This window comes from Epargyreus clarus, unplaced genomic scaffold (assembly GCF_041222505.1).
Source record: "Epargyreus clarus isolate Ecla_fem2 unplaced genomic scaffold, WU_Ecla_fem_2.2 ptg000004l, whole genome shotgun sequence".
Taxonomy (NCBI): Eukaryota; Metazoa; Arthropoda; class Insecta; order Lepidoptera; family Hesperiidae; genus Epargyreus; species Epargyreus clarus.
In genome coordinates, this window is record NW_027332212.1 from 12,691,407 (window position 1) to 12,718,602 (window position 27,196).

The window sequence follows — 27,196 nt, forward strand, 5'->3', positions numbered from 1 at the left end:
ATCATAATAAATGAGAATATAACTATAAATATAACAATTTGTGCAATCGTCGTCAATGCAATAAAACAGAAATATTTAAATAAATTTGTGCTTTTCATACATCTATGTTTTTTATATTATAAACATCTTCAGTTTGCAACCAATATATAGTTAATATATTATAATAATTAATATATTATAACAATCAAACATATTCTTATAAAATTTGCAGATTATTTAATATACATACTATAAAATATATACTGCTAAGCAGTTTTACTATTTTTATGAACATATTTTATATATCATCTTTTATTTAGTCTGTATCACGTGCATTGCAAGTTGTCGCGTAAAGAACTATTGAGCAGTAGCTGGAGTCTATTTTTTTACAATCAAAGGCATCCATGGACGGTTTAAGCCAAGCAATTCTAATGCGGAAATGCATACCAAATGCAACATAACATCGATAGACTTAAAATAACTTACATTATTTACAACTAAACAATAGGAGGGTAGAAATGAGATTACAATTTTGTGACTTAAAATAAATGAAAATGTTAATAAATTGAATTCTCCTCAAATTGTACATGTAAAATGCTTATCTAACATGTCGGATACAACAACAAAATGAATCAGCTGACTTAAAGTATAATAATTAACCTATTCATAGTTGTACCAGTAAATATAATAATATACGGTAAAACTAAATGAATTAAATTAGGGATGTTTTGGGAAATCAACAGTTTGCGATTATTTATGTTAAATTCAGGAACCATATTATATTACAATACATATATCTATATTTATTAAAAATATTTTATGCGTTTCATATATTTGTCATCATATTATATTCCTCAATATATTTTTATTATAGTTTGGCTAAGGTCTATAAATGAAATGCAGATATGCTCAAAGACATATTATGGTATGATCATGTCATTATTGCGATTTGATACAACTATTCATAACTAAAACTTAAAAATTTAGTTGTGAATTGTTAAATCTGTCAATTTTAGCCAAACTATACAAAATTTTATTATAGATATTTTTATTATACATTATGTAAATGCATATTGTAAAATAGTGCATCCTGTGAATTTCCCGGATGATTCGCGTATGCGTGTGGGTAGAGGGAGCGGGTGGTGTGGGGTGCGGTCTACTTGGGGAAGGCGGCGAGCCCCTTGCTGAGCAGCCCGGCCGCGCCCTCGGCGCCGTCGTGCGCCGCCGTCGAGAAACCAGATACCAGCTGGAAATATTTCATAAATAATATTTAATTTTCATATACTTATTTTTAACAAAAATGTAAAATATAGATATCGCCAAACAGTCCGCTCTGAAGTTGTTCCGAGCAGGTAGTCATACAATTTGCTATGGCGACGCGATTCATTTCTACATTCAGAGCGGACTAGCAGTTTTACGCGGACTATACATAACTTTTAAAACTGCAATAAAATTTCTACACACTTCATGTGTATTGCTTGCGCTATCAAATAGCATTAACATGTATACAATCTTTTGCTGCACACGAATAACATATTTGCCAAACCTATGTAACATTTTTGTTAAACATATAAAACATCTTCGCTATATAAGTGTAATCTTTACTAAACTTTATAATCTTTGCTAGACATTGCATAATCACTATGGTAAATTTATGTATCATTTGCTTGACATATGTCACATTTTCGCTAAAAATGTATAACATCTTTGCTGCATCTACTTGTAACATCTTCCCAAAACTTATGTAACATCTACGCCACAAATGTTCATGTCAATGGTTCATTTTTTTTAAAATATGGGAGTAGCAGACGAACATGCAGTCCATCCGATGGTAAGTGGCTACTGTCGCTCATGGACTTCCGTAATCAACCCCAAGTAGGATTACTTATTCCTACCTGAGGTCGGCCACAGATGCGGCGCTACCCCTGAGGACTAAGCTAGAAGTCTCGGATACCTATATCTTACTTACACGCCTTCCAAAGCAGAATACAGTAGCGTTTAATACTGCAGTTATGAGGCAGAACCTCAGAGGGTTCTACCATCTTCATGTATACTCACCGCATCCCGCTTCTCGCTCAAGAACTTGTCAGCGTCCTTGATCTTGGCGTCGACGACCTGCCCGGCGTTCTTGAGCCCCTGGTCGGCGGCGCTCTCCGCGCGGGTCAGCGCGCCGTCCACCGCGCCCGCCACGGCGCTGCTCGCGTCCGCCGCCGCCTTCTCCGCGGCGCGCTTCGACTCCTCCATCGCTGCGGCTGTGGCAGATCGTATGGTTAATGTGAGCTTATGCGTATCGACGATGTCAATAGACTGACATATACAGTATGTGTGTATAGGTTTTACTGTGTTCTTATATAATAATATAATATTATAAAGAGGAAAACTTAGTTTGTTTGTTTGATTGTAATTAATAGGCTCAAAAACTACTGGACCGATTTTAAAAATTGTTTCACCATTCGAAAGCTACATTATCCACGAGTAACATAGGTTATATTTTGTATGAAATATATTTGATAAATAGATTTTGAGGCGGTACAAAGTTTGCCGGGTCGGCTAGTATATCATATTCTCTGAATTCTAAGCAGTGATCGCCTAGTAGTTAAGAAACGCGGCCTCTTGATCGATGGGTCCGAGGTTGTAATCCCAGGCCTCTGATTTTTTCAAAGTTATGTGCGTATAAGTTAATTATCACTTGCTTAAACGGTGAAGGAAAACATAGTGAGCATACCTGGGAATTCTTAAAAAAAAGTTTTTAAAGGTATGTGAAGTGTAACAATTCGCACTTGGCTAGCGTGGTGGATTATAGCCTAATCCTTCTCATTCTGAGAGGGGACCCGTGCCCAGAAGTGGGACAGTAATGGGTTGCTGATGATAATTCTCTGAATGCACTGAAATGTAATTTTTGTAAGTCTATAATTGATTTTACTTTCAAAGGTAGGATATTTTTGGATCTGTTAGGTGGCGCCGCCTAGAATGAGAGAAAGTCACCTTTCCAATAATGACTTGCTGGCAAAGGGCTAATCTAAATAAATAGTAATAATGAGTAATAAGTAAAGTAAATCTGTAAGTATTCGGGGCCAGGACACACAATAATAATATGTTGTTCAAAGGTACAAAAAAACTATTCATATAATAAGAGTAATTTGACCATTCGTATTCCTATTATAGCCGTATCTTTACATATTTATTATCTGTAATCTGCATGTTTACCATTGATATATAATAATATAAGTTCTTGTAGCTTTATTTCATCTGTATTAAGTGGATATAATTTTACCATTTTTACTATCATAATAAAATACAGAGGCAATAAAAACGGTTCACCTATCTACATTCAAATATTTGAATAGCTAACTGTACACACTTCCGCTAGATATTTTTAGATAAGTACCAAATAGTTTGACCGTAGCGAACGATAGTATGACAGATTACATCCTATTTTCTCTCTAATCGATCCTACATAGGAGATAGGTACATATTTTTAGTTTTTTAATATAAACTATGTTACTTTAGAAAAGTTACAGTTATTTGTTGGAGGTGATAAAGAGATCAAGTACAAGATGCCGTCAGCAGAGTTTTCTTGTGTAATTATACTATGTACAAATTCTATGGACGTACATGGTAGGTACAAATTACGACAAATTTGCCTTTCTATACAAACCTTACGGCTAGTCGACTAATAGAAGGATTACAAATACATTTATTTGATTTATTTACTATTACATCTTTATGCAATTATTAATACCATGATTAATGTGTAGGTTTATGCAAATTAAACGCAATGTAATACAACCTGCACCCTATGTACTTCTTTCTCTACATATTACATGGTTGTAATCTCTGTTAAAGACTTATATGTAGTTACACTACAGTATTAACGGCTTATCAATCTATTATTGTCTTACAGATGGGCACGGATTTTCTTTTAGAATGGCTGAGTGGGAATTAAAAGTTTTTTTTGCATAACTCTTCACCCTTAAAGCAACTGTTTAATTTCTAATACGCCCATAACATCAAAAACACCGTTGCCTGGTTTTAACGCAGAATTTCAAGCAAAAATCACATTAGTCTCTCCTTGCACTACCTACTAACAAACATCCTATTTGAAAAGTCTGATATCCAAACACCAAACCTCCATAGTATTTGCCCAATCGTACAAATATCTATTTTAAATACAAACATGACGCGCAAACAGCGGGCGGTTAGCCGCGTAATCCACACCGCGAACGCAACACCGGCCGAGATACACAAACATCCTTATTATATATACAGATTGATAAAGTAGCTAAATAAACTTTCCATTTTAATGTTATAAAATTTACACTTTCTTCTACTATTCTATTCTATCTATGAGTGAGTTTATTTGCCTTATTTCGTGATACAGAGAAAAGTAAAACGTTAACACCGTTTGACGCGCATAATCTCGAGAATATTTTATTCTGACCTTTCGCTAAACGTGTTATTTTTGTAAATGATCCTTTATTTAATAAAAATATATGCTTCCTTGTCTACGGTCATAAATAAATGTGTATGTTCTTCTGTTAGGTAGCGTTTACCATTGTTGTAATAGACAAAAGTAGAAATAGATGTAGCTGTGGCGTCCCCGTAGTAACCAAGAAAGGGTTTTAAGTCACCTGTCAGCAATTAGTATGTCGTAGATATATCCTGTGGAATGAAACTTACTGGCAGCTCGCTTAGCTTCTTCCTTAGCAGCCTCAGCGGCCTTCCTGGCCTCCTCCTTGGCCGCCTCGGCCGCGACCCTGGCCTTCTCCTTAGCGTCCTCCGCCGCCTTCTTGGTAGTGTCCACCGTCGCGTTGATCGAGTCTGTGGAAGAAATTATCATCAGATCGGAGAGTACCTTCCGTCAATGATATTATATTGTCTAGATACTCGAGTGTGTTTGCCCTTGTCTACCGTAACAAGGCCGCGTAGACACAGTCTCTGTCAAAATATTATATTTCTTAGTTTCTGACACATTGAGTGCCCGAGATATATGTAGTAAATGAGATCGTAGAGTTCCCTGTATCGAAGGTGTTTGGATTACATGTTAATTGAGTCAAGTTCATATAATTCTCACATAATCATATTCCATTAATGTTCATTAAGACACTAATTAAAATTAAAATATTTAATTTTTCTTAATTGTTACGCGATATCTAGACACATATAATATTTTTGGGCTATATAAAAATCATTAACATGACATACACACGAATTAGTTTCGCAAGCTCTTGATAATTGTCAATCCGTCTTCAAGGATATTATATGAAACAGAATCTTATCAAATAAGGTTCGAAAATTCCCTAAAGCTAACTTCAAAAGCTCACTTCAATTGTTAAGGGCACACGATCACGCAAGTCAGTTTCAAAATATATTTTATTAATCTCGATATCTACCACAGCCTTTTAAATGTTATATAATTATTGTTTTCAATGACAAAAGCCATCACTCTTAAATCAACAATAATCTATACCGCTCAGATCTTCATCATCATAATCATCATCATCTTCATCGTCTGTTTTCTCAGTATCGTCAAATGTAAACAGAGATGAGTCTTTGGCCCCATCGAAGTGGCTTTGAATCATACCTATAAACATATTATCTTTTACGAAGAAGAAACTTGCTACACTCTCATTTCAAATCAAAGAAACATTACCTGTAAAATCATCGTAAATACCACCACCTGTCTGAATCAAAAATTCGCTTGTTTCCATAGTTTCAATTCCGTTGTTAAAAGATTCTGTGATCGAAAGATAGAGTGTAAAGATCAAGAATAGACAGTACACCATAGGAGAAATGTTATTAAGAAATACCTTTAGCATCTTCTACAATATCCTCAGTAGCAGCTTCCGTGCCCGACACCGAGGTTGTTATTTCGTCTACAATAGATTTGAAAAGAAATATTAAGCAGAAAGAAAAATAATCAGCGCCACATGCGACCATCTCATTCTATACTAACAGGCAAACTTGCAGCATGCAACTTACATTATTAACATAAGACTGAAATAAATTATTAACAGTAAAACAAATCGATCCGTCCTTGGGTATAAGCGATAGACAATTGTCTATTGTAAGAGTCATTCAAAAACAAAAGTTCAAGAGAAATACAACTTTGAAAACAATGAACACAATACCTTTAGCGCCGGCGACGAAGGAAGTACCTTTATTAACAACAGTACCAGCTAACGACTTTGTTGTGTCTACTGTACTTTGTACGGAACTCGCTACCGTATCTACAATCACAATATATATGTGAAACGAATAACAACAAGCCAGTGAAAGAAGCTTTGTATGAGATATTTTTATAGAACTACCTACAGAACTAAATGTGAAACTTTTAAGGCAGACATAATGTCGGTATTAATCACAAGGTTTGTTTTAAGTTAGTCGTTGCCTTTATGTATTGCAAGGACACGCAACAGCGTAAGCGTTTGTTAGTTTAACATTATCGTTGATTCTGCATCATAATCAATTTAACTGTACCTTTGGCACTACCAACGAAAGTCATTCCCTTATCTACTGCTGAGGCTGCGACGTTCTTAGTTGTGTCTAACGTGCTCGCTACAGTATCTACGGGAAATAATATATATAGGGCCAAAAATCACATAAATATATAGATAAATATAAAAGCATGTGTCTTTTATGCATCTAAGTCTTTAGCATCTTTACCTTTTGCGGTTCCTACCAGACTTGCGCTCTTATCCATAGCTGTGGAAGCTACATTTTTTGTGGTTTCTACTGTGCTATGCATTGTATTTGCTAATGTATCTACAAACAGACAGGAAAACAAAACATCAAACACAATATTGGCTGGATGGCAAAAAGAACCGCTAAATCTGATTTTATAGATAATATATTTATGCAACTTTTATAAAACCTTCTATGACAATACTTTGATAAAAATCAGAAGGCGTCCAAGCGTATGCAAGACTTGGTTTTCCTTTATCGAGCTCGGATGATTTAGCTTTGATAAAGGTATAAACAGTAAAAGCCAGTTTTTTACCTTTAGCGGTTCCTACAAAAGCAGTGCCTTTTTCAACAGCAGAAGCTGCTACATTTTTCGTTGTATCTACAGTACTAACTACAGCATCTACAATAAGTGCAAAATAATACGAATATAAGGCTATAGGAGTAGTTGGTGAAAAAAATGGATAAAAAATAAAATGGGATTGATACCTTTAGCGCTGCCTACAAGTGAAGATCCCTTTTCTACAGCGGAAGCTGCTACATTTTTAGTTGTATCTACAGTAGTGTGTACAGTGTTTGCTACAGCATCTACAATAATTTCGATTGAAAGGTGTCATAAATTGTAAAATTTCATGCTTTATTCGAAGTTTATTAAAATACATTATACATTGTGTTATACCTTTAGCGCTGCCTACAAGTGTAGTGCCCTTTTCTACGGCGGAAGCTGCTACATTTTTGGTTGTGTCTACAGTAGTGTGTACAGTGTTTGCTACAGCATCTACAATAATTTCGATTGAAAGGTGTTATTAAATTGTAAAAATTTATGCTTTATTCGAAGTGTATACATTATACATTGTGTTATACCTTTAGCGCTGCCTACAAGTGTAGTGCCCTTTTCTACGGCTGAAGCTGCCACATTTTTGGTTGTATCTACAGTAGTGTGTACAGTGTTTGCTACAGCATCTACAAATGAGGGTGATAGCGGTCAACAAATAATAAATTGTGACAAAAATTACTTTAGACACATTATTATAATGAATGAAATGTGTATAAATGTTGGTATCAATATTAAGTTATACCTTTAGCGCTGCCTACAAATGTAGTGCCCTTTTCTACGGCCGAAGCTGCTACATTTTTGGTTGTATCTACAGTAGTAAGTACAGTGTTTGCTACAGCATCTACAATAAATTAATAAAACGTAAAACTTTCACAAAAAATACTGAGCTTCGATTTAAGTTTCAGTGTGTGTATATTTCATTGCTCGACTTACCCTTTGCACTTCCTATAAGGGACGAGCCCTTGTCAACAGCAGAAGCCGCTACATTTTTAGTGGTATCTACAGTTGAGGAAACTGTGTTCGCTACGGTATCTACAATAACGGTATGCGATAAATAATTGTGCATTAGCAAAATTAATTGAAATCAAAATAAAATTAAAAAGCTACCTTTAGCACTGCCAACAAATGATATACCCTTATCAACAGCTGATGCCGCTACATTTTTTGTGGTATCAAATGTGCTTGCTACAGTATCTACAAGAATGTATAATAAATAAATAAATGAAATATGCAAGAAAATAAAGATTTATGAAATATCGAAGGAATGATAATCGACTATAAATGCCTTTGTATATGCATACATTTAAATTGTAAATTGATCACAATAAAAAATAACAAGACGTTAGTGTTACTTCTTGTATTGCTATTAAAATAACGCAATTTCTTTATATGAAATACATTAGCCATTCGAATGGTAGATGATATGAATTATGTGATTTCTCCGAATCATGAATTTATTTAAATCTATTCATCTTTCTATACTATGTGGATGGTACATGGTACAGTGGATGTAGTCAATCTAAACGGTGCTTTGCACAGTATAAGTACCTAATTGTACAAATAATTTATCATACAAAAAGTCCGACGCCTCGAGAATTACGTTTTGTACACACGGAGTAAATTATCCATAAGAACCCGATATCCATACATATACATATTAACAATGTTGCCATAAGAGCGATAGACCGAGAAATCCTATCGTGAACTAGTCAACCGTTGGTTATTGATAAGAATATTGGCTATATTATACATAACACGACCTACAGCTTGATACATTTAAATACAAATAATATCAGATTTATAATTTCTCTTTCGTGTCCGTGTGCTCCTTTAAATTGTTTTCTCCCTTTACACTTCTACAATGCATAGGATTTAACCATTATTTGATTTTCAATAGATGATAATTGCAGATGATCACAGCTTTAAATATTTTTTAGTAAACTACCTTTAGCTGTTCCAACATACGACATGCCAGTATCAACTGCGGACGCAGCGACCTTTTTGGTAGTGTCTACTGTGCTTGCTACTGAATCTAAAAAACGGAGAAATAATGTTGATAACATTTTGAGATTTTCAATCATTTTTCTGGTTATATTTATATGTATTTTTGATAAATATACCTTTGGCCGTTCCAATCAAAGTTGTGCCTTTATCGACAGCGGATGCTGCCACATTTTTAGTTGTATCAACGGTAGTGTTAACAGTCGATACTACGGTATCTAAAGCAAAACAAATTAAAAAATAATTGATAAAAAGCTTTTGAAATGAAATCGATTAATATGCAAAAATAAAAAAAATAAAACATTACATAGCATGTAAATTAAAATATGTTTTGGCAATCATATTTGCACTAAAATATCCATATTTATACGATATGAGAGATTCAATTTAGTGTTATTGTGCGATTACTATTTAATTTACCTTTAGCAGAATCCACGTAACATTTTCCAGTGTCAATAGTGCTTTGAGCGGCTTTCTTTGTGTTATCTACTGTCGTTGATACAGTATCTACAAAAGTGGAAAATAACGTAACCAAAAAAATAAATAGCTTTTAATTGAAGCTTAAAAAATGTGAAATAAACAAAACACGAATAGCACAAATACCTTTAGCGCTATCTAAATAGCTCTTTCCAATATCAAAAGCGGAAGTCGCATAACTTTTTGAGCAATCCAACGCCGATTGGAATGTATTTTGTGCTGTATCTAAAACAGTTAGCAAAACAAAAACGTGCACAGAATTAATTACAGATCACACAACGAAAACAAAAAGCACAACAAAGAAACTATTGACATTCAATGAGATAACGCATCAAATTACTTTGTCTAAGAATGCAATCGAACTGATTTACTGATCGTTCTACACATGAACTAGATGTGTCTGTTGACAAAGTGTAATTGGTAATGCTTTTATTTACAATCACAAACACAGTTACTTTCAAAACACAAAAGCTAATCACTGAATTTTTTTATACCTTTCGCCGAATCAACATATGTTTTTGTGGTCTCAGCGGCAGTATTAGCCGCATTTTTGGTTCCTTCTACAGTACTATGGAGTGTGCTTGCGACCGAATCTACATGACATGGAAGACATAAATAAATAAATAGAAAGAAAAATAATAAAAAAACAGACTTAATCATATGTGCAGTGCTCTACGTTTATTACCTTTAGCAGAAGTGGCATAGGATTTGCTAGCATCGAATGCAGATTGTGCTGCTTTTTGGGTACTGTCTACTGTGCTCGCTACAGTATCTACAAATAAAACATAAGTGTTGTTTTTTTTAAATAAAAAGTCGCTTTTTATCGCTCCACTGATGAGTTTATGAAACTAATTCTAATGAGATGTTTTTGTGATTGGATGTATGGGACACCTATTGGTACAATGATAAAAGAATAAGAAAATATGAGTTACATGGTGCTATATTACCTTTAGCAGAGAAGGCATAAGATTTGCTAGTATCGAATGCAGACTGAGCTGCTTTTTGCGTACTATCTACTGTGCTTGCTACAGTATCTACAAATAAAACATAAGTGAGAATGTTGAATATAGAATACGCATTTATTTTTCTATTGTTGATTTTATGAAACTAATTTTAGTGAAATGTGTTTGTGATTGGAAGTATGTGATACTTAAAGGTACAATGATAAATGTATAAAATAATAATTTACATAGTGTTATATTACCTTTAGCAGAGAAGGCATAAGATTTGCTTGTATCGAATGCAGACTGAGCTGCTTTTTGAGTATTATCTACTGTGCTCGCTACAGTGTCTACAAATGAAGCATACGCATAAATCATAAAAAAACATTGCTTAAAATTGTATTCATATTATACGATACTGATTTTAAGATTAAATTGCTTGCTTTTAGATTAGATAATAACAAAAACGTAATGATCAATATGCTTTTTTACTAGTTTGTTACCTTTAGCAGATGTGGCATACGATTTGCTTGTATCAAATGCCGACTGAGCTACTTTTTGCGTATTGTCTACCGTGCTTGCTAACGTATCTATATTGAAGGGTAAAAAAGTGTATGAATTTTTTGATATAGTCGTACGTAGTTATTTTATTGTGTATGTATATTTTTAATAAATCAATTAATTTGAATTTGTGTTAATTTTATTATCGCTACCTTTAGCGCTTGCGGCATACGATTTACCGGTATCGGCAACAGTCTGAGCGGTGCTTTTTGTAGTATCTACTGCACTTTGAAATGTGCCGGCAACTGAATCTAATAAAATAAATAAATTTCATAAAATATTCCATTTAAGTACATAAATGCATAGAATAGTAACTGTGTTCCATTCAATACCTTTTGCGCCTGTAGCGTATGATTTTCCGGTTTCAAAAGCGGATTGAGCTGTTTTTTGAGTTGTGTCTATGGAGCTCGCTACTGTATCTATATAAAAGATATATTCCATTACAAATATGTTCCTTAGGAAATTAAGTAATTGAAGACAATTTTTATTTAGTTTTTAATACCTTTAGCGCTCGTGGCATATGATTTACCGGTTTCAAGTGCAGACTGAGCAGTTTTTTGGGTAGCAGCAGCTGTGTTTTGAATGGTGCTAGCTACAGTATCTACAAAATAAATAGGTATTTACGTACGCCGTAATGAATACAAGAAAAAGATATTAGATATATTATAAGTGTATCACTAAATATTTACCTTTGGCACCTGTGGCATATGATTTCCCAGTATCAAAAGCGGATTGAGCTGTCTTTTGTGTCGTATCTACTGTGCTTTGAATAGTGCTTGCTACTGTGTCTACAATATAAAAAATGTTCAAAATTCAGCAGTTTGTCATTATCTATGTACCCAAATATAACAATTAGATATAACGATATTACCTTTAGCACTCGTAGCATATGACTTGCCGGTCTCAAGCGCGGATTGTGCAGTTTTTTGTGTCGTATCTACAGTACTTTGCACTACATTCGATACTGTGTCTACAAAAAACATACATATGCCCATAAGTTAACTTAACCTATCTACTGAGTGTAATGAATAGTGAAATAAAGTAGAGTAAAGTGAAATGTTACATATTACATGCACTTTTGTCAATATAAATGTGTTATGTTATGTTTATCATTTTCAATACCCATATCTGTGCGCCGTATCCACGTACGTGAAGATATAATTATAAGCTATCTACAATATTAGACCATTTTCAAAATATACAGGAGTAACGTGCAATGTCTAGCGATGCAGCTTACCTTTAGCTGTGTTGTACGCAGCCTCAGCAGCTTTCTTCGTGTTTTCCGCGGTGGTCGCGATTGTGTCTGTATTCGCAAAAGCAAAATAAACAGAAACGAAAACAAAATGTTAAAAAGCAGCGGCAAAATTGCGGGAAATAAATTAAGATGAAAATTAAACACAAAAAAAACTGAAATATACGCTAAGTGCATATGAAATAGCTATAAGAGAATTCGAATGTGATGCTCTAACCTAAACTAACCTAATCTATATAAATCATACCTTGCGTATCCTCTGTTAGACATAATATGTTGTTATGCACTTATGGTTAAGGTCTAAAAGACAAAAATCATGAAATATATTGTCCTACTTGTACCTATCTTTTACTTCCTATTTTTCAGCCATTCGCGGAAAAATCCAAAAAATCATCATATTCACCGTCTGGTCTCAACGACGAAGTTTGGGAAGATATATGGTCAAGTACCTTTGGTGGTGTCAACGACCTTCTTGCCGTCAGCCACTGCCCTGTTGGCGGCGTCCTTAGCTTCGCCGGCTGCGAGCGACACCTTCGACAGCTCCTGGTCCAGCGCGTCGATGGCGGACTTCTTGGCGTCAGCAGCTGGAGCAAAATACCATTACGTGAATTATTCGCATGGGCTTGAAGTGCGGTTTTTTTGGGAATTAAACTGCTTAAATGTTTGGGCAGTAACAACACTTAATTAGTTCCTGCTAATTTCCAAAGGCACTATTGTGCAATATTATCGTATATATCGTATGCTTCCATTATGGAATGCGGAGGAGGACTACTCGTATCATTTACTTAATATATGTAGACTTACTAGATTTAGTAGATAAAAACAAAAAGTTACATTGTAAAATTGATTATGTTTTGCAATGCATCGTTTACTGATGATAGACAGTAGTGGAGAGTGGTGAGTGGATGTCTCTTCTAATATTATGATTAGGAACTCATGAATTACAGGGAACACTTTTTATCCTCGAATACTCTGTCTAATGGGTACGGCATATGTACCTAATGGGCGCCTAATGGGTTTTACTTGTGTAGGTACGTCAGGTTTTATCTATGTAAATGTTGTCAAATTTAAAATAAGTAATGTATGTAAGGACATACTTGTAAGATCTTTCCACATATTTCATTTCTTCAAATAAAGTTAAAGAACATGTTGATGCTTGTAAGTATACCTAGTTATGGTTTCCAAATTGAGTCGATTTTAATGTTACAGATGAATTACAGCTTGAAGAGGAAATACACCTTAAATATAATAATATTTTAATCATATCGATGTCATTAACATTTTGTTTAGTAGGTACCTAAATCCACGTAAAATTAAATATCAACAGTATCAAAAAATCCCGGTAACTGGTGGTAAAGATGTTGCCTCCCACGTTTCCGTGTCAAGCAAAAAGGATAATCTTTCTACCTTCCCACATCCTTCAAACTAGAATGCAGCTATTGCAATGCTCTGTTCTGGTTACTATTAAGACATAAATAGGTATCACAGCAGAGCTATCGAAGGCGAACAAAAGATCTTTAAAGAAAAGATGTCCAATGTAAAAAATTTCAAAGGTATATTCACACAATTTCTATAATTATTGGGCAAAATTGGACCATAAACAATTCCTATCGCGTCGCTATCTATTGCCATCTTTCCAAACATCCGGAGCGGTCAAGCAAGTTCTGAACAAACCCATTTACTCCAAAAAGCTGTGCAACCGGTATTCTAAATTAGATCTGGGAAAATTTGAACACAAAAAACGTAAAACGTAATGCCAATTACATATTACCCAGGGGCACGACGGTGGATCTGCTTTGTCGATCAAACACGACTCTAGGTTGGTTCTTGAAGAAACTTAAGGCATTTTTATCGAATTTTCCAAACAAAATATAAACCCAATTGTTGCAGTAGCAAGTTAAATATAGTGGAGCCCTTCGTGGTTTGAACATGGTGGCACAACTGCCATACCTATTTTTACTTCATAATAGCAGTAATTGAGTGAATCTTCTACAACTTTTAGAATCTTACTCGTAACCATAACTTCACAAGGTTTTCAACACACTTTTAGACATTATACTACAAAGTTTGTCCCTAAATCAGCTTCAGTAACCGACTGCATGTTACTACTAAATTACTTAAACTAGAGATGTACTGTGATAGTTACCAGTGTTAGCAGCATCAGAAGCGGACTTCTCGGCGCCGCTAATCATCTCGCCGGCCTTCTTCACCTGGCCCTCGACCACCTGGGCGGCTTCAGCTGCCTTCTCCTGCGCGAGCTGCTCCGCATCCTTCTTCTTGCGGTCGAAGAGGGAGGCGGTCTTCTCGCCGATGCTTCGGAAAGCGCCTGCAAATATAACTTGATATAAGCACCAGAATTATACGGCTGTTGTCATTTTATATTAAATCGCTTTATAATTTATAATTATACGAATATTTTACTCCGTTATTTGTTATTAATTTATGAATTAAAGTCTATGGACTAGACAGTAAAAACTACCTTGTCGATGAAACATACTTAAGTAGTCGATGGTCAATATGCAAAGAGCATAGGATTACAAATCATAATAAGAAACTATGAATCACAATATTAATAAGAACTTAAAATAAACAAATATAGTGTTGCTCTTTACAACTAAAACAATATTCAACTAGGTATTTATTTACTGACTTAAATGACGATTTCATGTTCGGCATAAACACACTTAATAACGCCATTAATAGCATCCGTAATATTCATATTTGAAATTGAAATGTGTATCGGATGAATATTTAACGGTTTGCTTCCAAATGACCTCCATAAACCCAGTTGTGAAGTAAATAACTGTTAGGTACCTATTTAATCAATTAAACATCTATATGAACTATCTAGTTCATGGTGATTAACCCTAATGGGTAGATATTAGACGCTAAAAGAAATCTAGATGGTGACAATTATTGGCTATTAAAATTAATAAAAAATAGCTTCGAAGCTTATATTTAATTGGTGACTCTTGTAGTAATTTTCCAAGAGTATTGTTGATCGTCGGTAGTCCATATGAACTACTGACGATCGTATTATACGAGGCATAAAAATATGGTTGGTATATACCAACCATATTGTTATTCCTAATATCTAATGATTTGAAAGACTGAATTAAAGGCTCGATACCACATATTGTTCGTTGTATGGTAAATGTTCACCGCTGTCTGTATATATCTGTATTCAACTGTAAATAAGATTAGATCTTAAGTTAACCACAGATGTTACTTCTTTTTTTATAATATAGGAGTAGCAGACGAGCACGCAGTCCACCTGATGGTAAGTGGCTACTGCCGCCCATGGACATCTATAATCAACCCCAGATAGGATTAGGTGTTCCTACCTGAGGTCGGCCACAGATGCGCCGTTACCCCTGAGGAGTAAGCTGTAATGCCTCGGAAAAGTATGTCTCCCTCACCACACCCTTCAAAACGGAACACAGCAGCGCTTAACACTGCTGTTATTAGGCAGAAATAGGTGTGGCGGTGGTGCCGCCGGAGCCGAATCACAAAGGGATCTACCACTTCCTCTTAGGACTCAGTTCGGGCGCCTTACTCTACCTTACCAAACCTTTCAAATAGATCACAGCGTTTTACACAGCTAAAGGTAAAAACAGCGACGATGTGTCATCCCAGCCGAAAAATGAGTTCTTCCACCTTTACCCTTTATGCCGATTATATTTAAACTTTTATTTCAGGCAACCTATATAAAGTGCGCATATCCAGCAGGTACTAAGTGGCAGTATCGATTCACCTTCGCCCGGTCAAGGTGTCCTTCACCTCAGACACCTTTGTATATTTCATACTTCTTTCAGAAATCATTCGTATACATTATGTATTACAGAATTCATATTATTGTTTTATTTTTGTATAATAATATGGTCATAAATGCCGATATAGTAAGTACTAAGTAGATGCCTAAAGAATCAACTCAAAAGAAATAATATCCGATCATAATCTGTTAAAAGTGAAATTTAAGTAAATTTAGAAGCTTTTTAGATTTTTTTTAATAAAATGAAATAGTACATAAGAAATACAGAAATTTTACAATTTCATGAAATTTAAGCGTAACTGCAAACTCATTTTCGAATAAATTGAAAATATGTATAGATAGTATAAATATGTACTCACGTAGTTAGGTCCTACCGATATATACAGAAATCTTTAATATAAATCCATTTGAGTAATGAAACAATTTGCTGTATGTTTTATATATGTCGTGGCATGGCGTTAAATAATAGGCAATTTATGTGGCGACAGTGTGGCACCCATTGGTCGGTGTGGGTGCGCCGTTAGAACACCATAACGTTATATGGACAATTTGTTTAGTGCTATGGTAGAAACGAGGAAAGGAATGGTTTATAAATAGATTGCTTTAATTTTACAAGTGGACGTAGGTTTGACTGTTTGTATTTTATTTCTCTTCTGATATAGCGTATAGGATGCGACAGATAGCAGTTTCAGGTTAAAAAAACAAACTAAAAATAGTTAATTTTAAATATCATAGACACTTAGAGAGATTAGAAAGCGAAGTTAAGTATGTATACGCAATTAAATATGTTTAAGAACGAGAATTCTTGGTCATAAAATCTTTTCAGTTTAATTTCCAATTAGCACGTACAGAAAAACAATAATTTATATTTTACCTGTTGTAATACGATGTGTTATTGTCACATTTAATATACTTTAAATTGACGTAAGATTAATGTGAAAAGTAAATACTACACAGTGTAGGTCATGTCGACCTATCTTTAAGTCCTATGTACACAACAACAAGATATTGCTTATGTGTAATCGAGCACATAGGTATTCGTTACAAAGTAATTGAAACATAAACAAGTTCATATAATGACAGCGCTGGAGATTTATTAATATATGATAATCAGATATTCTATCTATACTTACTATGTGTATATTTGTCAGATGATACATGACAACGTAAAAATAACTATATGGGCCCGATGACGTTAGGTCGACGGGTCAGTTTTACCGTTTATAGACTGACAAATTTTGGTGTTCACATTATAGTGACTATCAATCTGTGGGTCTTACCTCGTGTGAATAAAACCGTCTTGTAGCTCAGTGTGAAACTGACATTTGTCAGTCAGCGTACGGTAAAATTGTCGGGTCGACCTTATGTAAACGGGCCCTATCTTGCCAATATTTTTATTGATACTGTCATTTATATGACAAATTTCTATTCTTCTAAAATTCGTTGAATACTAAAAAGGTATTAATTGGGTGGAAAATTATAGGTACTCAATACAAAAGTGAACAACTTTGTGCCACTGTGTTGCGCATCAGATAGTCTCTTTTCAGTTAGGATGAAATAATTTCCACATGACACGGTTCAAATACTTTACAATAGTTAGCCTTCATACGCGATAATAACGTTGAATCACGAACAAAAATACATATTATGTTCACACGTATTTTTTTTATTGTTTATTACATTGTGACAAAACATTCGTCATACAACACAATATAAAGTTACTAAGAAAATACCCTTCCCTTCCCTTATGTGTTAAAACAAAGAAGTGCTGTGTCAGAGGACGCCGCCTTCATTATAAGATTATTTAGCAGTTTAAGTTAGCGTAGAATTACTCATTAGTCATAAATTAGGCTAGATCGTGATTAATATAAAGTACCTATTAGTCACTTGGTACTTTATACAAAAAAAAAAAAAACTAAGAAAATACAGTTTATCTACATATTAAAATTGCGAACTCACCTAGGTTCTTGTCTATCGGCAGGCGTGGAACAGAGATCAGAATTATTTATAACTTATAACATTCCATGATATCTATAAAATGGTTGTAAATCTATATAAATGACGATAGTAAAGTAACGATAGAGTAAAGTTCCATGCGAATGAGGCTAAATGTGAACGTGCTTTGTTCTTCAAGTGGATATTAAAGGAATCATTTATCTATATGAATTTAATATCTATTGTAACATTAAGAAACCATGGTTTTTAAAAATTTTATTGTATTAAATACTTAGTCTCGAAGATCAGTGATAGGTATGAAATTCGGTCTCTCAGTCTGGGATTCCGAGGTTCGAATCCCAGGCACCTGTGATTTTTTCGGAAAATTCGAGTACTAATAATTAAATATCAATTGCATACAATGAAGGAAAACTTCGTGAAGGAAATAAATGCATGCCTGATAAATTTTAAAAAAAGTTCTCAAATATGTGACGTCTACCAATTGGTACTTGGCCAGTGCGCTAGAACTATGACCTAATCCCTATTTTTGAAAGGCCTACGCCCAGCAGTGGTACAGTAATATATTAACGACACATTTATATCTAAAAATTCATAGTTTAATATGTATGACGGTTTCAGTAGGTACATAATGTCTACATGTATCACTAAAGTATTTCGGTAGCTCTATTATTACGTGCGGCCTCATGACCTCAATACTTTGGACCTTGTAAGTTCCGAAAGTGTTATGTATTGAGTCATAATCCTAAGTTTAGCGATGAAGAACTTTTCTAACTTTGTTACCTATAGTTATTTTTAACATTTAGTAAGATATGTATGATCTAATGTAACTATGTCACACTATTGTAATACTTATGATGCAGGCGTACTACCTTTACTTATTATGATTTTAATTTGAGATGAAATCATCAAAAGGGCATGCAATGCACTATTTATTGGATACTAAACCCTTAGATATCTGTAACTTGACTCCAAATACAATAATGCTTCTTATGAGGACTAACTTGTAACGCCTCGTATACCTATATTTGTTTCATTAAACACTTAGGTTGCATTTTTGCTTACCACACTATTTTTCAATATCGTGGGTGCCATGGACACACATACAGACTTTACACAAACACCCAGACCCAGGCCAAAAATGTAACTTCATCATCTCTGTCTGGCCGGGGATCGAACCCGGAACCTACACGTCAGAACAGTGTGACCGCTTTGTCACGCAGATCGTCAAATGTGTGGCGGTGATACCCAAGATGTACCACGCAGATTTCTACCCTTAAAATAGCTCTAAGTAACGTTTCTACCTTCCGTAAAAATAGCTATAAGTAAACCAAACATGCGTGCACGAGCAAAGTAATGTTTTGGTCTATTTTCAAAATGTTTCTAACGATTTATGGAGCATGCGGAACGACGCACTAGAACTTGGCAGTAATTCTAAAATGGTGGAATACTCTGAAATATGATTTATACATTCGCTTCGAGACTTTACAATTCAAGTTCAATAGCTAATAATTCATGATGTATGGCCTTTTCATAGAAACGATATGATCAAATAACAAGCACATATTTATCGTGTAGACATAAAAAATGAAATATACAGTGGGTATTCGGTTTTCAATTGTATATAAATAAGGTTACATCACATATGGGTACTAAAGTTATCTGTCTTATAATCCTACAAATTGAGACTGACAGTAATATTAAGAATTCTAAAGTGTAGGAGGCCGTATATCAATTCAGTTTCAGTTTATAAGCTATCCTGTCTTTACACTGTACATTTCTTTCCATACTTTCCATTACTTTACTTTTCGGGGCCCCCCGAATACTTTAGTGCCCAGGGCCCCGGCATTCCTCCTTAAGATGGTTTTGTACAAACAGTTCACCTAATTACCACACTCGAAAGCGCGGCGCCACTCGCGCTGTTAGCTTGTGGAGAATACGATATTCTACCACGGACTCCGCTTCCGAGATTATAAAACATTCTTACAGAATAGAATTCTGATCTCATCCGAAAAAAACGTAAATCGGTGACGTAATCACCTATCAATCTCAGTGGATACTAGTAGCCGAGTTATCATTCAATCCAAGAATGTAGTTCTAGATCGTTTAGCGTCGTAAGGTACACCATCTGTGCAGGTTGGTTAAACGTAACCGGAGACTAGTTAACTACAAGTATGTCTTAGACTACTGATCTCATTGATAAAGTAACAAAACAGACTCTTAATGTAAAAATTATTTTTACTGACATTAGCCAGTCACGTCGTAAAATGTAATATGAGCTGCTTGTTTGATGATTCCATATAAAAAGGCGATTATTGTTTTTTTTTTTAAATTATTTTACTTACTTTCTTACTGCTTCATATGTTGCCTAAAAGAAGCCGCCTCTTTATAGGTAAACTGATATATTTTGTTTGGTGAACAAGTAAAGAGCATTTAAAGATACTACAGAGTTTGCAAACTTATCCGATGAAATATGACTACCCAAGAGGAGTCTATTTAGTTCCTTCGCCTGTGACTGACCTCCATTTACAATCATCTCGACGCAAAAACCGGCTTTGCGCAAGTAAATGTAACCTATGTTAGGATATTATCATCCCATGTGGAACAAAAAAACACTTTCAATGATTAATAGGCATTCTAGGCTGCATGGGTAGGTACTACTTTTGTTGTTTGGTCTTATTCTAAGAGAATTATCCATTATAAATTATATCATGATTTTATTACTTTAGAACTTTTAGAACTCTTTTTGACCCACAAAAGGAATGTTTATCTTTTCGTCCGTCTGTGATATCTTAGTTTCTAAAAAGATGAACTGTTTTTTTTTATTTTTTGCCTGAAAGTTTTCTTGGTTAGAATTGTTTTAACTATGTTATGGATAAATGTATTCTACTTTGAAGATCATCAGCTTCTTCTTGGAGTCGAGGGATTTATAATCAAGTTTTATTAATGCTTCACAAAACACGTACATTTGACGCATTGTGGGATAAAATTATAAGTACAGCATACCATAAGGATGAATGATCATTTTAATTGCGTAGATTGTCATTCTCTAGGAGGTAGTTTCCTTAACAATGACTTGCGTCATCTTGTTTCTTATCCTCGTCTAAAGGATTCATCCGGTTGTTTATTTAAATAACGTTAACAAACTTTGCGTTGTGATTGTTAAAAGACATTCATATGACAAATAAAAGTATCAAAGACGTGATATTGCATTTGCGTCACAAAGGAATGCATTATTTTTTCTATTGTCTTCTTATTTAAAATATGAAGATAGACTGGAATAAATCAACTTAAACCTTCTCTTATACTTAGATTTATGGTTCATAACACCTAACGTATTGTACTATACTGGCGTAACTCTAGGTTGTAGGGTAAAAAATAGTCAAATTGTTTTTACCTACGCTTATCTTAAACCATGGTCAATTGGTCAAAGAATCTCATGCATCACATGGAGAGAGAGAATAGCCTCGACATTTTTTCCTAATGGTTATGTCCTGTATTTAAAATTGCTTATTTTATGATACAACTCTCCCAGAAGAAAGTTTAAACATCAATAAAAGTTATCCGGTGTATGTCGTTTTACTGGCTGTCGTTCATATGGTAAATCATTGATATAAACTAAAAATAGAAACGGACCTAGGATGGAGCCCTGAGGTACACCTATTTTAAAAGTACGAGTACTTAGTGCGTGCATAAAAGCGTAGTCTATAAGTTACTATTTGACCGATAAATTTGTGTGATAAAGTAGCTCTAGCTTTACACAGTCCATAAGCATAAGTTTACATCATGTTCATAACTATAAAAAATTGCAATAAGGAGTTCTGTTCTTTTCGCTTTCACAGTATTTAAAGTAAAGGATCTACTTTGAAAAATCATTTACATTTTGATATTCACAAGCCAAATCTGTAACCGGAAATTCCAGTATTCGTACCCTATTGCATCTGTCCTATAGATCAATTCGTCACTCGGTCAGAAATAGCGCAGTTCGGCAGTCGGTCAACGAGCGTTGCTCTTTGTTAGCACAAACGGGAAGAGGTTATTTGCGCGCTTCCACATTAGCGACGCAGACTTGCAATCACGACAATTGTTTGCGTTAACCGTTTGTATTGGATGTTTCTTGATTGTTATTGTTGGAGATTCTGTAGCGAGGACGAGATGAAAGAAATTTCTGCGTAAAAATACCGGCGGATTTACTGATGATATGAAATGTTGCGACTATCTTAGTCCTTAGGACGAGCAAAGCTTCTGTAATCGGCGTTTATCCTATATGGAGTTGGTCACAGATATCCATGAGCGGTGACCACATAACATCAGGTAAAACACCGTTTGCTACTCATACTCTCAATCGTAAAAACAATCTCCAGAAATGCTTTCGCATAAGGATTCTCTGTCGCGGGTGGTATTCACACTTTAGACATATACCCATAAAATTTATAAACAAACACAGGACAGACTGTTAAATTTATCAGCCGAAAAGATACAATATTAGACTACTTTTAAATTAGAAAATTAGTAGGAACTTAATACTGAACCCACATGCATCGGGAAATTCGTTGAAATAACTTTACAGTTTTAGAAAATTACAAATGTCATCTGTTATAAACGATAAAAACTATAGCTGAAAATATAACAGTATTTGTTTCAGTTTTAGAATATAGCAAAGCAATTATTTCAATAGTTGATGTGTTTTTTAATTAAATCTTTACAATATACCGTGTTACATTTTACATTTAATACAATCGTGTAGTGTGTAGTGTGTCACTGTCTTTAAGTCAATGTACTGATTTGCGCTCCAAATAACTCTTAAGTGCTTCAGTGTCTACCCACTCGAATATTGATTGATTTGTATTTGTATTGCTGGTTAATGCCATATTTTGGTACTTACACAAAGGTCATTACCGGGTAAAACGGGTGTATTTAAAAAGCCATTTTCATGTTTAGAAATATGTATATCTCTGCATTTGTTATTGCACGTGTGAATTCGAAAATCTTGATATTTTTGTATCGACAACAACCAGACTTGTTTTTAATCAATCTCTTAACATGTCATCCAAAATTAAAAAATGACAGAACTTTTTGTTCGTCAGTACCTCTTTAAAACTGCAACCACTTCCCAAGGACAAGCGGAGAAAGAAACTCCACAACACCCGCATTTTCTTTAAAAACATAATTTATAATAATAAATTGTAAATACAGTAACGGAATATTTGCGTCTAGACCTATTTCTAACTACACATTTTATTTTTTAAGTATTTGTTTGATTCATAAATGTTTATCCTTTTTCTGAGAGGCTTGTGATCAATTTTCATTAAGCATTATAAAGCAATGCAACTACTGTGTACGTGCATAATATCAAGAACATACAACGTTTAACCAATAACAATCCATTTTAATAACTCTCCACTGCATTCACGTCTCATTCTATCAAGATCACATACGAGAAACGACGAGTTTAATCTGCGCCAGTAATCTTTGCCCGAGATATTTATGGAGTACGAAAATATCTCGTGAGATAAGAGTGAGGTGCGAATTCCTCAAACGTTATGTTAGGCGAAAGATAATCTTAATGGATGATCTAATCGAAAGGTCTTCTGAAATGAATGGAAAAAGCGTGTGTCAGGTACTTTATTGGTCAAGTTGTGATGCAGTGAAAATCGTAAAAATACATTTTTACGGAATTGCGGTGGGTTTTGTTTTTCGAGCGTATATATGTATGTAGGTATTTCTCATTCTTTAGCACGCCCTGTAGGAGAAACTTGATAGTTTTTACCATAAAATGAGGTGTCGTTGTATTCGTCTAAATAATGATAGTGACAGACTATATTTTTCAGTAGTCGGGTTTTTTTGTTTTTATAATAATACGCAAGAACTTCTTCACGCTACAAATAGGTGTGGCAGTGGTACCTCCCCGGTCCAAAAACACCGGTTCTACCACCATTCAATATTTTTTAGTCTAACCAAACGTAGTTGAAATCAGAAGCTACGTGCGTATTTATTATAATTTACAATCAATACTGTAAACATATTTGATATCTATTGTAAGGTTATGAAAGTTAAATAAATGAAATAATTAGTGCTCATTAATAGTGCGCACGTGATTAACACTATATAATTAAATGTATAGAGAATATAATACCTAACATTACGCCATATATTGTAAACATGTCATAATCAAGTCGATTCTTTGTTCAGAAATAACTTCTAATTGCCTAAGAGCTTTTTTAAATACAAAAGTAACAAACTGTAGCAAACTAGCTTGTAGTCCACCTTATGGTAAGCGGCTACTGCCGCCCATGGACGTCTGTAGTCAACCCCGGACAAGACTAGTATCCTACCTGAGGTCGACGACAGATACTATGCTACCCTTGGGAACCAAGTACCAACGCTTCAGAAAAGTATGTCTTCCTTACCACATCCTTTAAAGCAGAACACAGCATCGCTTAACACTACTATTGTAATGCAGGAATAAGGGAGGCGGTGATGCCACCGGAGTCAAACCACAAAGGCTTCTCTACTTTCATGACATTAAAAGAATATGCAGTTTACAGTTACAAAATATAAGAGATCAAACATAAACACTTTAATTTTAATTATTTACAGCAAGTAGGTCACATAGGAAATATTTCAGAACACAATTATTTTATTGCAATAACTATAACGGCAGTCACGTTATCCGCACATAAAATTGATTGTTTCAGACACGGATTAATTTAGACTTTAGTAATACTCATATCCAGATTAAGAATATTAATTTAAGATGAAGAATTGTCTACTTGCTGCCACGAACTATACAATAGGTATGCATTTTTTAAAAACATGCTTTCTCATATTCTTCTCAGCAAATTCATTTGATGCCTGTATTATAAGGGTGGTTAAGAAATACTAACCGCCATTTTGGAGTGTCGGCCATGTATTTATTAGGCGAAATTCATTCAGTGCGAAATGAAGACTGTAATATGACAGTTAATTTCTAATCTCATGTGTATGGGTACTAAAAAATAGTCACAAAGAAGAAAAAAAATGTATGAAAGCCCTGTTTCGTCTTTCTTTTCACGATGATTCATTTAATGATGTCCTCGACAGCCTGGCATGGACACAATTACATGTTGTAGTTAAGGTCGATACTACAAAGCAGTTATAAAGTCAATTATTTACGTAACTAACCAAATTATTTTTATTTTATCATACCATTTGTTATGTGACTCTACAAACTATTGTTTTAAGTACATTAATGAGTATTACTTAAGATATACAGATATAAAGATAATAAACATTGTAGCACAGTAGTACCTACTTGCACAAATGCTTGTATTATGCTGATAATGTGGACGCATTCACATAATCATAGCAAGAATTCTATTTCCGTCGTACATACAACGGATTAATCATTACCTAGTATTCATTGTCTTCATCCTCACAGTTACGTGTCTTTGTAATGAAGTTCTTAACGTCAGGAATATAATTAAAATATTGAAGTTACTTGTAAAATTATTACGGAAAATACCTTGTTCGGGTACAAAGTCCTTTCTGATTAAAACTGGAATTGCGTGGTACAAACAAACATGGTAGGAAAAGAAGCACTTATATACTGGGCTATACATATACATATATATATATTAGATCATACATTACGCAAAATGACTGTTATTATATCGTCAGAAGATCAGACAGATGGACTCTACAACATTATAAGGGAAAGCGTTTCACCATTTGGTTACCAAAACCCAAAAAAAATTAGCAGGTATTAAATTCTATAAAGATTTAATTAGAATAAGTACAGTAATCCGAGTAATGTGTAAAAATGTGTAAGGATATGCAAAAAACAGCTTCTAACCTTACATTTAATTAATTTAATTCATAAAACCCAATTATAAAAATTACTAAATGTTCTTGGAAGAGGAAAAAAAAGAATGAATGAGTTATGAACTGTAAAAATGTGACCCAATACAGTATACTGTACGTATTGCGTCATATATAGTGGATGCCGCCTACAAGTCTAGATTCCGACAGGCGCCCTGGAGACTACAAGTCTACAACTAGGTATTGATCGAGCGACCCATTGCAGTGTTGTGTTTGCAGACTAATAAACTCATTGGACCTTTATTTTCCACTGATAATGACGCCACTATGACTTTCATAGACAGGAGGTATTTCATAGTCAAAATTATGTACAGTTTGGTGGATTTTCAGTTTTCACACACACACCTTCATATTTATCATATTATGTTCTTTTACCGTAGAAAAATGTTCCATTAATGAAATTGAAATTCTACCTTATAATCACCTTTGGAATAATTTTGTGTTTTGCTTATATTGATTTTACTATAGAATGTTGGTCACAGATCCGTTATTAATACTAACGGGTCAGTTGGTAGACGGTACGCCTCTTGTTAATATCTCTCTCCTGCCAAACCCTTTAACGCAGAACAGCGCAGCGCTTACCACTGCTATTATAAGGCAGAAGACTAGTCCATACGTAGTGAACCATAAATATTTATCTATCACATTTATAGATATAAACATAATGTGACAATCTAACTAGTCGACGTAGTACAAGTACGACACAATCAAATTATTTTGCAAAGGAAACAATAATTCCATGTGGGTGAGCTACAAAAGCTAGTCGGCCGATGAGCTCATAAAGCTAGTAAATAGAGCAATTCCCAGTACAATACGCCACCCACCAGTCTAGGTGTCGCCGAGCTGACTACAACCTAGATCCAGGTATTGATCGACGTCTAGCTGTTAAGTTTTATGGGCTGAGGTGCGGTGATCAAGTCAACTTTACCTATAAAACTTATTTAAACAGAAATATGAAATTTATGAGTATGTCGGATATGAATCTATTTCTATCCCATTGCTGGACTGGTCTCCGTCATTGTGAAAGTGAGGATTAATGACATAGGACACTACGCTAGACAAGTGCGCAAGTAAAACACCTTTGAGAACGTCTTTAAACATACTTTCATATGTTTAGGTTTCCTGGCTATGTTTTCCTTTAACATTAAAGCAAACATAACTTTATAGAATTAGAAGTGTGTGAAATTAGAAGTAATCCGAACCTCGGACAGAATATTTATGACTAGGCTATCACTGCAACTGACTATGGTTTGACATAGTAATATGTAGTTTCTTTGTTGTTTTCGACTCTACACGTTCCTATTTCTCATACACCTTATTCTTGGTAAAGACAATTTCGTAAAAGCTTTTCTTCGAACTGAATCGATTATAAAACAAAG

General features: G+C 34.5%; 1 protein-coding gene across 50 annotated transcripts in view; it reads right to left on the reverse strand.

The window, feature by feature from the left end:
- Window positions 1-284: 284 nt before the first annotated feature.
- Window positions 285-27,196, reverse strand: part of LOC140757584 (uncharacterized) — a 43,966-nt gene continuing 17,054 nt past the window's right edge. Inside the window, exons 2-35 of one of the 50 annotated variants that reach the window (XM_073093357.1) lie at window positions 17,964-17,975; window positions 14,379-14,558; window positions 12,682-12,816; window positions 12,218-12,283; window positions 11,852-11,950; window positions 11,670-11,768; window positions 11,483-11,581; window positions 11,313-11,399; window positions 11,160-11,231; window positions 10,923-11,009; window positions 10,683-10,769; window positions 10,426-10,512; window positions 10,164-10,250; window positions 9,973-10,071; window positions 9,605-9,703; window positions 9,422-9,508; window positions 9,121-9,219; window positions 8,946-9,032; window positions 8,108-8,194; window positions 7,934-8,032; window positions 7,743-7,841; window positions 7,528-7,626; window positions 7,343-7,441; window positions 7,153-7,251; window positions 6,980-7,066; window positions 6,646-6,744; window positions 6,460-6,546; window positions 6,111-6,209; window positions 5,790-5,855; window positions 5,633-5,716; window positions 5,450-5,563; window positions 4,660-4,800; window positions 2,038-2,231; window positions 285-1,225 (exon numbers count right to left, since the gene is read on the reverse strand). In XM_073093357.1, coding sequence (XP_072949458.1) covers window positions 1,136-1,225; window positions 2,038-2,231; window positions 4,660-4,800; window positions 5,450-5,563; window positions 5,633-5,716; window positions 5,790-5,855; window positions 6,111-6,209; window positions 6,460-6,546; window positions 6,646-6,744; window positions 6,980-7,066; window positions 7,153-7,251; window positions 7,343-7,441; window positions 7,528-7,626; window positions 7,743-7,841; window positions 7,934-8,032; window positions 8,108-8,194; window positions 8,946-9,032; window positions 9,121-9,219; window positions 9,422-9,508; window positions 9,605-9,703; window positions 9,973-10,071; window positions 10,164-10,250; window positions 10,426-10,512; window positions 10,683-10,769; window positions 10,923-11,009; window positions 11,160-11,231; window positions 11,313-11,399; window positions 11,483-11,581; window positions 11,670-11,768; window positions 11,852-11,950; window positions 12,218-12,283; window positions 12,682-12,816; window positions 14,379-14,558; window positions 17,964-17,975 — 3,311 coding nt within the window. In that variant the 3' untranslated portion in view covers window positions 285-1,135. Of the gene's footprint in view, window positions 1,226-2,037; window positions 2,232-4,659; window positions 4,801-5,449; window positions 5,564-5,632; window positions 5,717-5,789; window positions 5,856-6,110; window positions 6,210-6,459; window positions 6,547-6,645; window positions 6,745-6,979; window positions 7,067-7,152; window positions 7,252-7,342; window positions 7,442-7,527; window positions 7,627-7,742; window positions 7,842-7,933; window positions 8,033-8,107; window positions 8,195-8,945; window positions 9,033-9,120; window positions 9,220-9,421; window positions 9,509-9,604; window positions 9,704-9,972; window positions 10,072-10,163; window positions 10,251-10,425; window positions 10,513-10,682; window positions 10,770-10,922; window positions 11,010-11,132; window positions 11,232-11,312; window positions 11,400-11,482; window positions 11,582-11,669; window positions 11,769-11,851; window positions 11,951-12,217; window positions 12,284-12,681; window positions 12,817-14,378; window positions 14,559-17,963; window positions 17,976-27,196 lie in introns of all 50 variants that reach the window. The other 49 variants (XM_073093355.1, XM_073093356.1, XM_073093358.1 and 46 more) reach the window with 49 other exon arrangements.